Source organism: Trichechus manatus, unplaced genomic scaffold (assembly GCF_000243295.1).
Source record: "Trichechus manatus latirostris isolate Lorelei unplaced genomic scaffold, TriManLat1.0 scaffold00031, whole genome shotgun sequence".
In the NCBI taxonomy this organism is placed as follows: Eukaryota; Metazoa; Chordata; class Mammalia; order Sirenia; family Trichechidae; genus Trichechus; species Trichechus manatus.
The window spans coordinates 22,307,711-22,320,951 of record NW_004443967.1 but is presented as its reverse complement, the minus strand read 5'-3'; the positions used below and the strand labels follow the sequence as shown (position 1 = coordinate 22,320,951).

The 13,241-nt window shown below is 54.9% G+C and overlaps 1 protein-coding gene across 1 annotated transcript in view; it reads right to left on the bottom strand.

The window, feature by feature from the left end:
• Positions 1 to 11,499, bottom strand: part of MTG1 (mitochondrial ribosome associated GTPase 1) — a 12,942-nt gene extending 1,443 nt beyond the window's left edge. Inside the window, exons 1-10 of the mRNA XM_004375000.3 lie at positions 11,363 to 11,499; positions 9,616 to 9,680; positions 7,705 to 7,809; positions 6,569 to 6,649; positions 5,036 to 5,092; positions 4,760 to 4,850; positions 3,627 to 3,688; positions 3,051 to 3,147; positions 2,523 to 2,604; positions 332 to 444 (exon numbers count right to left, since the gene is read on the bottom strand). Of these exons, the coding sequence (XP_004375057.1) occupies positions 332 to 444; positions 2,523 to 2,604; positions 3,051 to 3,147; positions 3,627 to 3,688; positions 4,760 to 4,850; positions 5,036 to 5,092; positions 6,569 to 6,649; positions 7,705 to 7,809; positions 9,616 to 9,680; positions 11,363 to 11,474 (865 nt within the window). The 5' untranslated portion in view covers positions 11,475 to 11,499. The remainder of the gene's footprint in view (positions 1 to 331; positions 445 to 2,522; positions 2,605 to 3,050; positions 3,148 to 3,626; positions 3,689 to 4,759; positions 4,851 to 5,035; positions 5,093 to 6,568; positions 6,650 to 7,704; positions 7,810 to 9,615; positions 9,681 to 11,362) is intronic.
• Between the last annotated feature and the right edge of the window lie 1,742 nt (positions 11,500 to 13,241).

Below are 13,241 nucleotides of genomic sequence, written 5' to 3'. Positions count from 1 at the left end.
AGAGAATGGGGTACCCCAGGACAGGAGGGCAGAGGATGGGGGGACCCCAGGACAGGAGGAGAGAGGACAGGGCACAGGGGGGTTACCCCAGGACCAGGTATGTAACCCCCAAATCATCAGCGTCCGGGTGCCGGTGAGGCAGGACCAGGCTCTGACCCTCGTAAGACAGGCCCAGGAGCCTCCTTCTCTCTGGGACCCAGCCCCTCTCCCAGGACAGCGTGTCTACTCCAGTGTCCCCCCCTTCTCCCTCCTCTGCTCCCTCCCTCCCTTCTCTGCCCCCAGCTCACTGGGGGCACCCCAAGCCCCACCTCACCCAGGAGCCCTCACTCACCAGTGCCCGTGAGCACCTTCACCTTCTGGGTCTTGCCCAGCTTCAGGGCCACTCTCTTGAGCACGCTCTCAACATCGTCACAGGCACTATCCAGACCGTAGTGCTGCACGTACCTGCACGCAGACACGGGTCACAGCAGGGACCAATGCCCGGGACACTGCTGGACGGCCTGACCTGGTCACCTCCCATGGGTGGGGCCCCACAGTCAGGATGGAGGTCCGTGGTATGGGGGTGGATGGCGGCCCTGCAGTGAGGGTCTGGGTGGACAGACCCAACAGGCAGGCTGAAACCCAGCAGCAGTACAGTGCATTTCTAACACTGAGTGACGGGAAGGAGAAAGAACTCACTGACAGAAACATCACCGCTGACCTCAGAAGCCATGAGCCCTAATGGAGGAACACACACTCCTGCTGGGCGACCTGAAGCAAGTCAATGAGCTTCTCAACCCTGACTCCCTAGCACAGAGAAGGCCAAGTCCCTAGCACTCAGTTGGCTGAGTCCCTGGCATGCAGACGGCCGAGTCCCTGGCACTCAGATAGCTGAGTCTCTGGCACACAGAAGGCCGAGTCCCTGGCACGCAGAAGGCTGAGATGGAGAGCCACCTCGCGGCTCACATGGAGGCACTAACTCGCCTTGAAGAAGTCAGACGCGCACACTTGTGATGCAGCAAGGCCGGCCGAGCTCACGTGCACCCAGTACCATGAACACTGACACCAAGGGCTTCCACTTTCAGGTGGCAGCTCGACACTGGGGGGCATACGGTCCTAAATCGAGCATCTGAGGAACACCAAGGCTGGGATCTGATGACCCCACCATCCACGGGCGTTCCCGAGGCACACTGCTGTCCTGCGAAAAAGGAGCAAACACCCAGAAGAGACACCCCAATGCCTGCCAACAGCAAGCACTCTACTGCTGGATTTTCCAGAACTGCAGAATATTGGAAGTCCAGGCAAACGGACTTCAATAAAAATAAAGCAAAAATTTCCACTTGCAATTCCATTTGATGAAAAACGGAATAACAGGACCAGATATCCTCCCATACCCAAAATGACCAAAAGGGAAAAAGTACATAAAACAATGGTTTTCGAGACATCAGACATCACATGATGAGTGAAGAACAGGTCCTGAGACTCAGAGAGCAAATGAGACAAGTCTGTGACTGCCCAGCTCACTGCCAGTGTCTGGGCTGTGGCGCCAGGGAGGAGGACGGGGACCGCTGTCCGAAAGATACTACTAAGACATGGAAAGAAACGCTATTTACAAACCATACCTCTGATTAAGGACTTGCACTCAGAATACATAAAGAACTTATACAACTCAGTAATAAGAAACAACTCAGTTAAAAAAAAAAAAAAGTGGGCCAAAGATTTGAATAGACATTTCCCCAAAGATACACAGATGGCAAATAACCATAAGAAACGATGCTCAGCATTAGTTATTAGAAAAACGCAAATTAAAACCACATGCAACACAACTACACACCTACCCAACTGGGAAAAATCCACAGACTGACCACACCAAGTGCCAGCAAGGGTGTGAAGGAACTGGAATCCTCCTTCCCTGCCAATGGGAATGGAAAATGGTTTGTCAGTTTCTTAAAGTTGAACATAGGCCTACCATATGACCCAGCCACTCCACTCTTAGATATCTACCCAAGAGAAATGAAAACACATGTCCATACAAGATTCTACATGAATGCTCACCACAGCCTTATTCACAAGAGCCAAAAACTGCCAATGACCCAAATATCCATCAAAAGGAGAGTGGATCAACAAACTGTGGTATATCCATACTATGGAATACGCTCAACAGTAAAAAGGAATGAACCACTGAGATACTTGACAACACGGAGGAATCTCACAACTGGACTGAGTGAAAGGAGTCAGACAGAAGAGAAGACACGCTATGATTCCATTTATAGAAACTACTAGAAAATGCAAACTCACCCAGAGGGACAGAAAGCAAACCAGTGAGTACGGAGGAGGGTGGCGAGGAGGGAGTGCAAGTGGGGTGACGGAGGTGTCCGTTTTTTTGACTGAGGTGACGGTATCATGGGTGTATACGTGTCAGAACTTACCAAACTACACTTTAAATATTCTGTCAGTCATGCCTTAGGAAGGTTTCTTAGTTCCATTTGGCCAAGATGAGAGAAGGGAGGAGTCTTACCCGCCCCACCCACGCTGCCACTTACCCAAAGAGCTGGTGCCTGTTGAGGGTGTAGAGGAGGTAGTCGGCCATGGTCTCCTCGCCCACCAAGTGGTCCAACACTGTTCCTGGGAAGCCCACCAGCACAGGGTGAGCCACGGAGCAGCCCAGCTCTGTGTACTTGCTGTGCTCCAGGGTACCCCCTCAGCCCAGCCCTGACACTGGCCCACACAGGAGGCCCACAAGAGATAAGAGGCTTTCCCAGGAGAGTGACAGGCCCAATGCCTGTCCTCGGGCTCTGGGCCACATCAGCTGGCTTGTTCCTCACCTGTAAAATGAGAGCAAAGGCCCCTCTCTCGTGGGGTGGCGTGAGGACTAGCGGGATAGGAATGGTGCCTGTCACATGCTGGCTGGGAGCTATCACTGCACCCGCAGCTTGAGAAACCCTCACACCACAGCCTTGAGAGCTGTCTGTCTGGCAGCAGCCAGGGCAAAGGCAGCAACAATGCCACCCAGTCTACGGGTCCCACACCAAAGTCAGCAAGTGGTGCCCTAAAGGGGGGTAGCAGCTCACCACAGAGAGCCAGCTTCAGGCCCATCTCCACACTCTCAATCCGAGGGGCCAGCACCCCAGGAGTATCCAGCAGGAATACCAGGGGCCGCTCACACACCTGCGCAGGAAGGGGGCCATCAGGCCAGGGGCATCCCCCCGACCCCATCCTTCCCTGCCCTGTCCTCTTCACGGAGCCTCAGGGAGGCAGGCCAGGAAGACCGCCGGGTTTCTCCAGCTTGAGGAGGCACCCAAGACACCGCACATGCCACTGTCACCAAACTCAGGGACCCCCAAAGGGTTGAATTCCCAACCAACGATGGGAAAAACAAGGGCATTGGCTCCCAAATAGCTCTCATTGCGCCTCCTCCCAGGGGCGGCACAGGGCACAGGAGGCGGAGCTGACACCAGGGAGGCCACAGGAGCTGGCTGGCCACTCTGCCCTGACACTGTGTCCCTGAGCCTCAGTGACCCCACCGTAAGAGGGGCAGGGAGTGCCCAGCTGGGAGATATGGACAGGGAGGGGGGGAGCGTCACCTAACGAGCCTCGGAAAATGCCCATCGTAGGTACACATGCTCCAGCCCCACCGAGGGCTGTACCTGAATTCTGGACATCACAGCTCTTGTGACCCCAGGCTGGCCGCCCACCCTGCTGGCCTTTCCTGCAGGACACAAAGGGACTGTCAGGTGTGCACTGAACACAACAGGCCGGGCCCAGAGACCGTAGAATCTGCAACGACGCACACACGTGGGAGCAAGAGTGTCTGGCAAGACAGACCGACACACCAAAGGTCCAGTGAGCACTCCCATCTGGACCCCTCGACGCCCACCCCAAACCAGCTCACGCAGAAGGTGCTGGGGGGAGCAGTTTTGCGGGGCCTCCACACATTAGGACCAAGAAAGGTCAAGGCAGGCTATCCCTTCTACGTGGTCACCTCCCCAAGGAGGCTCAGGGACCGGGCAGAGCCTGCACCCGTGAGCCTGCAACCCATGCACACACCACGCAGGCCTGGCCGCAGGGCAGGGCTCCCGATGCCGTTCTCTGGGCGGACGACCAGGCCTGCCTCCGCTCGGAAGCCAGCTCAGGGCACCCCAGGGACTGTTCCACGCCTTGTGCGCTCAGCTCCAGGGCTGAGGCAAAGTGAGTGACCTGGTGACTCTGTCCTGAACCAAGATCAGACAGTAACTGTGAGCTGAGAAGGCACTCCCTGTGGGGCTTACAACTGGCTGCAAAGATGATGCAAGTCTCAGAGAACATTCCAGCACCTGCAGCAGGACACAGACACACAGCTCTCAAGGCCACTGCTGGGAGAGGAAGCTGTGTCGTTTCTGACATGTTTTCGACACATTCACACACTTCTTAAAGTCAGCCTTCCTGCCTATGTCGTATGCCTGTGTCACAATGCTGTGAGCTACCTGAATCAAAGAAATCTAAATAAATGAGAAAACAAAATCACCAAAGTTTAGAAAAGTCATCCTCCTTCTTCAGATCTCAACAGAGAAAACAAGTCAAGCACAAACCTACAATAGGTGTTGCTGCCTCACCGTGCAGCCCTGTCAGGCTGGAAGTGGGACGAAACGCTGGGACAATCCCCAACTCCCCTTGGGATACGCAAGTTTCGTCCTCAAGCCATCACAGAGGACTGGCCACGTTCGTAAGGTCCCGTGCTCCTCGGCACCCCTGGCGCCGCGGGGAAGCGAAGGCATTGCTGCTGGACCCTGGCTGGCAGTACCTTTCCTGAGGTGCAGCCTCCTGATGGAGTTGATGAGGGAAGACTTGCCCACGTTGGGGATCCCGATCACCATTATGCAGTACTCCAGGTTCTGTGGGGGCCGGGAGTGTGGGGTCATGGTCCCACACACAGACCCCTGGCCTGGACGTGCAAGGGAGCCCATCCCCAGCCCTCCCAGAAGCCTCGCCAATCTCAGTGGGACAGTTCCAACCATTCCTGTTGGAAGGACAGGCGACCAGTAATACTCTCACTTCCCAGTCTGCACCCCAAACCCACCTCTCCTCGGTGATAGCGGTAGCTGCTCTCAATCAATTCCGTGACTGTCGGGATGATCTGCAAGCAAAAAGACCACACTCACAACAAAGCACACACACAACAGACCACAGAGAACATGCACACACAGAGCACACACGACAGACCACACACACAGCACATGCACACACAGCACAGAGCACGCACACACAGCACATGCACACACAGCACAGAGCATGCACACACAGCACATGCACACACAGCACAGAGCCCGCACACACAGAACACATGCACACACACAGACCAAGTGTTCTCAAAGGTCTGGCATTGTGGCACACAGCCACTCTTCTCTGGCCACCTCAGAATAAGTTCCCCTTCCCATTATTAGCTAAAGATCTCACACCCCATAACGAGACCTGGCATCCTTCTGCAGGCAGCGTGTCCTAGCACCAGTACTAGAACACCTGGGCTCTGCCCCTGTTGTCACACTGAGGCTGTGGCTGGTGGGGCCACGGCGCCAGCTCCCCACCCCCACCATGACGAGCAGGGCAGTCTCCCCAGGGGTGGTTCCGATGATGGCTACAACTGCCATTACCTTCTAACGAAGATGCATGCCGACTGGTGAGGTTCTGCAGATATAACCGGGAAAAGGAAGCTACGGGGCACCCCAAGATGCCTTTATACCCGTGACCCAGGACACGTCTCCAGTGCTGACCTCACGCCCTTCCCACACTGCTCAGTGGTCCTGCTCTTGCCCCAGCAGACATGAGCCCCCAGGCCAACTGGCGAAGGCACCTCCAGGCTGCCTCCTCACGAAGCTGGCACTCACTGACGTCACCCTGAAGTGTACTCGGGGAGAGGCGGCACCCCACCCAGTGTGCGTGTGCTCTGTGTGTGCAGGACAGTGTGCGTGTGCTCTGTGTGTGTGTGCTGTGTGTACATGCGCCCTGTGTGCGCATGTGCTCTGTGTGTGCTGTGTGTACATGCGCCATGTGTGCATGTGCTGTGTGTGTGTGCATGTGCTCTATGTGTGCGTGTGCTGTGTGTGCATGTGCTCTGTGCGTGCAGAACACTGCGCACATGCTGTGTGTGCATGCACTGGGTGTGCGTGTACTCTGGGTGTGCATGCGTTCTGTGTGTGCGTGCGCTGTGCGTGTGTGCTGCGTGTGCGTGCGCTGTGTGTGCGTGCGCTGTGTGTGCGTGTGCTGTGTGCACGTACTGTGTGTGCATGTTCTCTGTGCATGTGTTCTGTGTGTGCAGAACAGTGCGCATGTGCTCTATGTATGCATGTGCTCTGTGCCTGCATGTGCTGTGTGCATGTGCGGTGTGTGTGCATGCGCTCCGTGTGTGTGCTTTGTGTGTGCATGTGCTGTGTGTGTGTGCCTGTGCTGTGTGTGCAGAACAGTGTGCATGTGCTGTGTGTGCATATGTTCTGTGTGTGCATGCGCTCTGTGTGTGCATGTGCTGTGTGTGTGTGTGTGTGCTGTGTGTGCAGAACAGTGTGCGTGTGCTCTGTGTATGCATGGGCTCTGTGTGTGCAGAACAGAAAAGGCCCACCTGCCTGATGTTCTCGTCCTTCACACAGTTGGTAAAGATGACATTTTTCAAGCCTTCTCCTTCTAAGTGCTGTAGAATTTTCTGGAAGAGACAAAATGTTTCCATTTTAAATATGAAATAAAACCATGGAGGCCATGTGGCATTGGGGCTGTCCAGCCAGTGACACTGTACCGTGTGGGAAAATCCCCTCAGCCTGCTCATCCACCATCCACACAAATTTAAGACCAAAACAGTCACTGACAAGACTCAAAAATCTCAACTAACATAAACAACTGAAAGCACGTGTGATGATAAACACCTACAGCTGCAAATGAGTGACGCCGCGGACACTGGGCCTCAGAGGAGCAGATTCTGCACTAGTAACAAGGTGTAAAAAAAAAATGAACACCAGCTTGAATTTAAAGATCCTGACACCCACTCTCTGCTAAGGATTTGACGACAGATTAAGAAATGCAGAGACAAACACTTCAAAATTAACATTTCCAAAGTCTCTGAACTCCTTCCACCCCCTAGAGTGTGGGAAATGTCTCTCACTGGGTCACTGTATCCTGACTCTGCCGCTGGATAGCTCCCCGGTCAGGGGAAATCTGCCAGCTACTTTGGGCCTCATCTATCACTTTGTAAGACGAGATTAAACTCGCAGACCCCTAAGGCCCCTTCCAGCTCACAGACCCTGTGGTGTGTGGAGGGCAGCCAGCAGTGGGCCTGGGTCTGCCCAGTACTGCAACCACTTGCCACAGGAAGCTAATGAAATTTACTTAAACTAATTGAAATTAAATAAAATGTGAAAGTCAACCCCTCAGCCACAGCAGCCACAGGGGTGCTCACGGCCCACGTGGCCCCAGTGGACAGAGTGGCCCCCCATCAGGGAGCTGGCCAGTCACACAGGGTACCCATCCCAGGCCTGGCAGCACAGCCTGTCCACTGCAGCAGAAGTCACCTGACACGGGGCGTGCACACCCAACCGACCAATCGTGGGTGTCGTGGGAGGCGTGCTACTGTGAGAACCACACTGAAACACTCCTGCCAGGTAGGAGCTCCCTGCCAACGCTTTGTTTAGGCAAATCTGTATTGAGACTGTCGAGATACAGGCGGCCTGAGAAGGATATCGACGTGTCTGAGAGAAGGGCCCTCACCTTCTGCTCCCTGAGATCTGCCAAGTCCATTTTGTTGAGGACAAGCAAGTGTGGTTTGAGGCCAAGGGTTTCCTGAAACAGAGGATTGCGGCCAGAAAGTGGGATGTTGCAAAATTAAGGTAAAATTCCCTTGAAACTTCACCAGCCAATCACTTGACTTGGCCTGCCTTGCTGTGCAGCCTCACACCACCTCAGGACCGACCTCTGACCGGGGCCTAGACCAGGCTGCTGGCCGGCTGAGCCTGTACTCATAGAGGTATGCTGGTGCAGGGAAGGGTGTGACTTCTCCTCTCTGCCGAGTCACAGAAGCTACACTCTACTTCTTGAAGGTCAAGAGGCAGACGGGCAGGCAGGGGGCCCTCACACAGCTTCTCAAACAGTGATGATGGTAGCAATGACAACAGAAACAAAATCAAGCTCAGCGCCAGGTTCTATAACTAGATCATTGGTTAGCTGCCAAGTGTATAAGCTCAAGATCACTCAGAAGAAGCTGCCCCCACAAAACCTGACTGGGGCATCTCGAACTACCACCACCTCTGGTAACAGCCAGGGACCGCCGGGTCTCCAGGGCAACACGCAGCAGGCGTGTCCACTCCCTCACGGGAACCACACCTTACCACACCTCCGGCCCCTCCTGCCTTCAGCCACACCCTTGGGACTCACTTGTGGGTCCCACCTAGTGTGACAACCACACAGGCAGGAAGGATCCTTGGCCCCTTCTTGGTGCCTCCAGCTCTCTCCTCTCCCGGCTAGCTTAAGATTCCAGCCTCTGGCACACCCCTCCCTCTAGGCAACCCATAAGATGCAGCATCCCACACCATACAGCAAAGGGACCTTGCAAAAACGTACACTTCCCCTCAAGGTCAACCAGTCCCGAGCTAACTCAGCACCAAAGCCCCGACTCCTTCTCCTTGGACATAACAGAGGCCATGATCCAACCTTAGGGCTTCTCGGCAGGCCCGGGTGAGAAGAGAGAATGTCAAGAGCAGAGGGAAGAGAACTCCCTTCTTATCATGATACACTGATAACTGCGTTGTTATTTTTTAATAACCATACGTAAAACTGCCAGCAAACACCAGCATGAGACGTGATGAAATGCTCCAGTTACAGCAAAGAAACTCAGTGCCTTATTACATGATGATATGCTCCAGTTACAGCAAAAAAACTCAGCGCCTTATTGCAAGAGCTCCAACAAGCTTTAGAAATGGTGAAAATGGTTCCCAAATCTCTGGAAACACATCGGCACTGTCTAAAGAGTTAGAGCTGCTGTTTTAACTTTCCCAAGCTCGTCTGGGACTAACCCAGCAGGCTGGTTACAATAATCTAACTGACATCATCACCACACAAGAATCTAATAAGTAGCGTAAATATAATACAAAAACAAGGTCTCAAAAGTCCGCTCACTAATGAAACAACAGCTTCACCATGCTGATTCACTCCTCAAGCACAGGAGGAAGCCTTGGTCAACAGGATCACTAAAGTTTCATGTCCTGCCTGGAGAACCCCACGGCTGGAGCTGATTCAAAGGCCTGGACGCACCGGGCAGAACACCTGGGACAGATGACGTGCCTTATGCATCAATGGGGAGCTTCAAAGAAATATGATGCCCAGACCCCACACCAGAAATTCTGGTTTAATTGGTCTGGAATGGGGCCGAGGCACAGGTCTTTTCAAAAGTTTTTCAGGTAACTCCACGTACAACTCAGGGTGGGACCCACTGCTTTCAAAGCCAGTAACTAACACAGGTGAGGCTGCAGGCCTCTGTGGGCACTCGCTGAACCAGGGCAGGCTCCAGACTGGGAGATGGATGGAGACAAGGCAAGCCAAGAATGCTTCTGCTGTCTCCCTCAAAAACTCCACTCCCTGGTTCAGGGAGCACAACGGGGACCCTCCTGCACCGCAAAAGGATATCCGGGCATCATGGACCTCGATGATACAGTCCACCAGCTTCAGGCTGCTCTGCATCTTCTTCAGGCCTGGAAAACAGAAGAAAGACGCCTAAGGGGTGGGGTCCTTCTTGACACTCAAAAGAATGGCAGAAGATTCGATTTAAACTGAACCATCGAAAACTACACACCACCTTAAACAACCTAAAAAGAATACGTCTGAGTAACACTAAGCGGCAGCAACCATTTGCTGCATGTGTCCTTTCGAGGAAAAGCACACGGCCTCTGCCTGGTGAAGGCGCGTGTCGAGGATGAAACTCCAGCCCACAGAGCCAGCTCATCTCCTCCACTTGACGCTTGGGTGACCTTGGGTGGAATATTTAACCTCCGAGGGTCTTCAGCCTTGGACACTGCTGTGGAGAGCAAGATCGTGGTGCCAGTCCTGACCATCCACTCACCAGTGTCCCACTCATTCCTCCAGCACCGAACACAGCTCCTAACCAGAACCACACCCAGAATAATCATAACACTTGTCCCCGCCATGTGCATGGCAATACCACCCTCAGGTACACAGTAATACCACCCTCAGCCAGTTGCTCCAGCAGCCAAGCCCTGTCATCTCTATACCTCCTAAAACATCCCACATCATCCTACTTCTTCCACTCCCACTGCCACCACCAACAGGGCCTTGTTCACACCACCAGTACACACCACCAGTGCACACCAGCAGTTAGCACAAAGCCCGGGAGGCTGGGCGCGTGGTTGATACTTGTTGGATGAATCAGAGCTTACTAAGGGGAGGAGGGGATACTGGAGGGAGAGAAGAGTGGCAGATGGTTTAACACTGAGGACTGGAACAGTCCTACGTCTTCTTGGGGTCAGTTAAGAAACCCCCAGGGATGCTGAGACGGGAGAAAAGCATGACTCAATACTAAAGGTACTGCAGTGATAATAGTTAGATACTTTGCAATTTGAAAAGGGCTTTCACATCCACCATTTCATCTAATCCTCAAGATAATATTTAGAGAATTATAGAGGGTGGCACGGAGCCCTGGTGGCACAGTGGTTAAGAGCCCAGCTGCTAACCAAAAAGTCAAGCAGTTCGAATCCACCAGCTGCTCCCTGGAAACCCTATGGGGCAGTTCTACTCCGTCCTATCGGGTAGCTATGAGAGGGAAACCACCAGACGGGAACAGGTTTACGGGGCGGCACGAAAGGTGACGTGCTTGACAACCAACGGAAAAGTGGGCGGGCAGTATTCACCCACCCAGAGGTGCCTCGGAAGAAAGGCCTGACCATCTGCTTCCGAAAGGTCAGCCTTCAAAACCCTGTGAAGCAGGTCTAACAACCGTTTAAAAACAGACGTGGACACAGCGGCCCGGGGGCTCGTCGCCGGTGTCAGCGGCAGAAAGGGCCTAGGTGGGAAGCAAGGTCCGCCCAAGCCCGCTACACCCCGTGAGTCCAGCGGCTGGCGAGGCCTAGGTGTGAAAGGTTCACCATCAGAGAGCTCGAACGACCCTGGGGGTTGGACGAGGCTGCACCCCGCGCCGCTAGGGACGGGGGCCGCCGCCGCGGAGAGCGCCCCTTCACCCAACCGGCACCTCCTCCTGCAGCGTCGGGGCAGGGGGCTCCCAAGTCCACCCCGGCGGCTGGACCGCTCGACCGAGCCCCGCGCCCGGGGGAGGCCCGGCAGCTCGGCAAGCCTGGGGAGGAGACGGGCAAGGGTCGCCGCCGGGACTCCCGGCCTGAGCACGCCTCCGCCCGCGCCTCACCCTTGGCCATATGGCCCGGGAACCAGCGAGCCGGGTCGCGGCCGCCCAGGGGGAAGCTCTCCCGCCAGGCGGCCCGGGCCGCGTTGCAGACCGCGTGCGTAAACAACCTCATGGAGCCGCCGTCCCGGAAACGCCGGCGCAGCGCGGCCGGACGCCCCACAGCGTATCTCCTCCGCCGGGCCCGAGACCGACCGCTGTGGTTCCGGCGCTCGAAGGGGCCGTACCGCGGCCCGCGCATGCGCACAACAGCCCAGAGTGGGCGGTCCCGAGAGCGTGGGTCCCCGGCGAGGCTGCGAGCGGGACCGGGACGCCGGACCCGGCGCATCAGACTGCGGGCGTGGGAGTTCTCAGGTGCCCTCGGTTGTTTAAATGATTAATCGATTTACTAAAATTCATTAAATTAAAAAATCCTAGTTCTTTCTTAAGCTTATCCTGAGCATATGTTTCACAAAATTTGCAGTCACCTGTTTGTGTCTGGTCCCTTTTACAAACTTGGTTAAAGACTTTAAACGATTTTAAATTTCCTTTAAAAATGTAAGATCTTCATCTTCCTTCAGTGGCTTGGATGTAACAAATAATCCCTTTCCAAATACTTGCCAGGTCGACCCTCAACGAGATGGGTTGACACTGAGGGCAACAGTGGGATCAAGCGTAACGAGGATTGTGCGGCTGGCGCAGGACCGGGCAGCGTTTGGTTCTGTTGTACGGAGGGTCGCCGTGAGTCAGAACCGACTCCACGGCGCCTAACAGCAACGAATACTTGCTGCAATCCTGCTAAATTAAACTTGCTAATGCAGCACACCTGGAATTCTCTGACCCATTCCAATATTGACTTGGACTTACATCAGGAGCCCAAGCAACTACTCCATCATATGGTGGGTTACAGAGCATTACTCTAACGGATCTGAATTTCTGAAACAAGCTTCTAATACTCAGGTTCTTTCTCAGCACAAATTCATCACCCTTGTGGTTTTGGTGCCTGCAACGCTCCTAATGCTTGCTCCTGTGTTCCCACCTTGGGGGACAGGAGCTCTCCCAGGTGCTCTCAGGCTGGCAGGTGGGAAAGGGGACCTAAGCACCTCAGATGCCATCCCAGCCCCAGTTCCCCTCCCACGGAGGGGGCTGGCCTGGGTCCTACAGCCTTCCTCTCTGCACACACAAACGCCTCCCAGAGGCACGTGGACTGACAGAATCCTCAATGCAGGCAAATTTTCCAGTCCACGATGAAGATCTTTGAACTCCGGATGCCGTGTTCTTTCACAGGCCAGGGCCCATAAATGAAAACAAAACCCTGCTAACTTCTGGATTTCTCTCAAGTGCAAGGCCACTTTCCTGGCCCACAGACAAGCCCAGGTACAGAGCTCCAGATCATATTAAGGCTATAGGAGGTATGGCTGGTAGGGTAGGACTGGGGGCCAGGGAGATGCTGGGAGAGGGGGTTTGAATGGAGACTGAAGGATGAGAAGGGAAGAGCCGTGTGAAGATCGGGGTTGGCACGTTGGGGGCGCAGGAGTGCCCAGCACACAGGCCTGGGGCTGAGAGACCATGGCACACTTGTGGACAGATGTGCCTGTGGGGCTGTAAAGGAGCCAGGCCAGAAGCCCTTCCTCCCAGCACGCGCACCCTCTCGCTCTGGAGTGGTGGGCTCTGCTAGGCCAGAGCCCCTGAGCCCAGGCCCCGGCAGAGCAGGAGATGGACTGCAGCCTGGGCAGCAGGAGGCAGGAGAGGGTGGCCGGCTTCAGAGGTGGGTGCGTGGCCATGGACTCCTGCAGCAAGTAGGTCCACACACTGATCCCTGGCAAGCCTCCAGCAGCCTCCCACACAGCGGTCCCATCAGCACCTGCCCAGCCTCCCACACAGCGGTCCCATCAGCACCTGC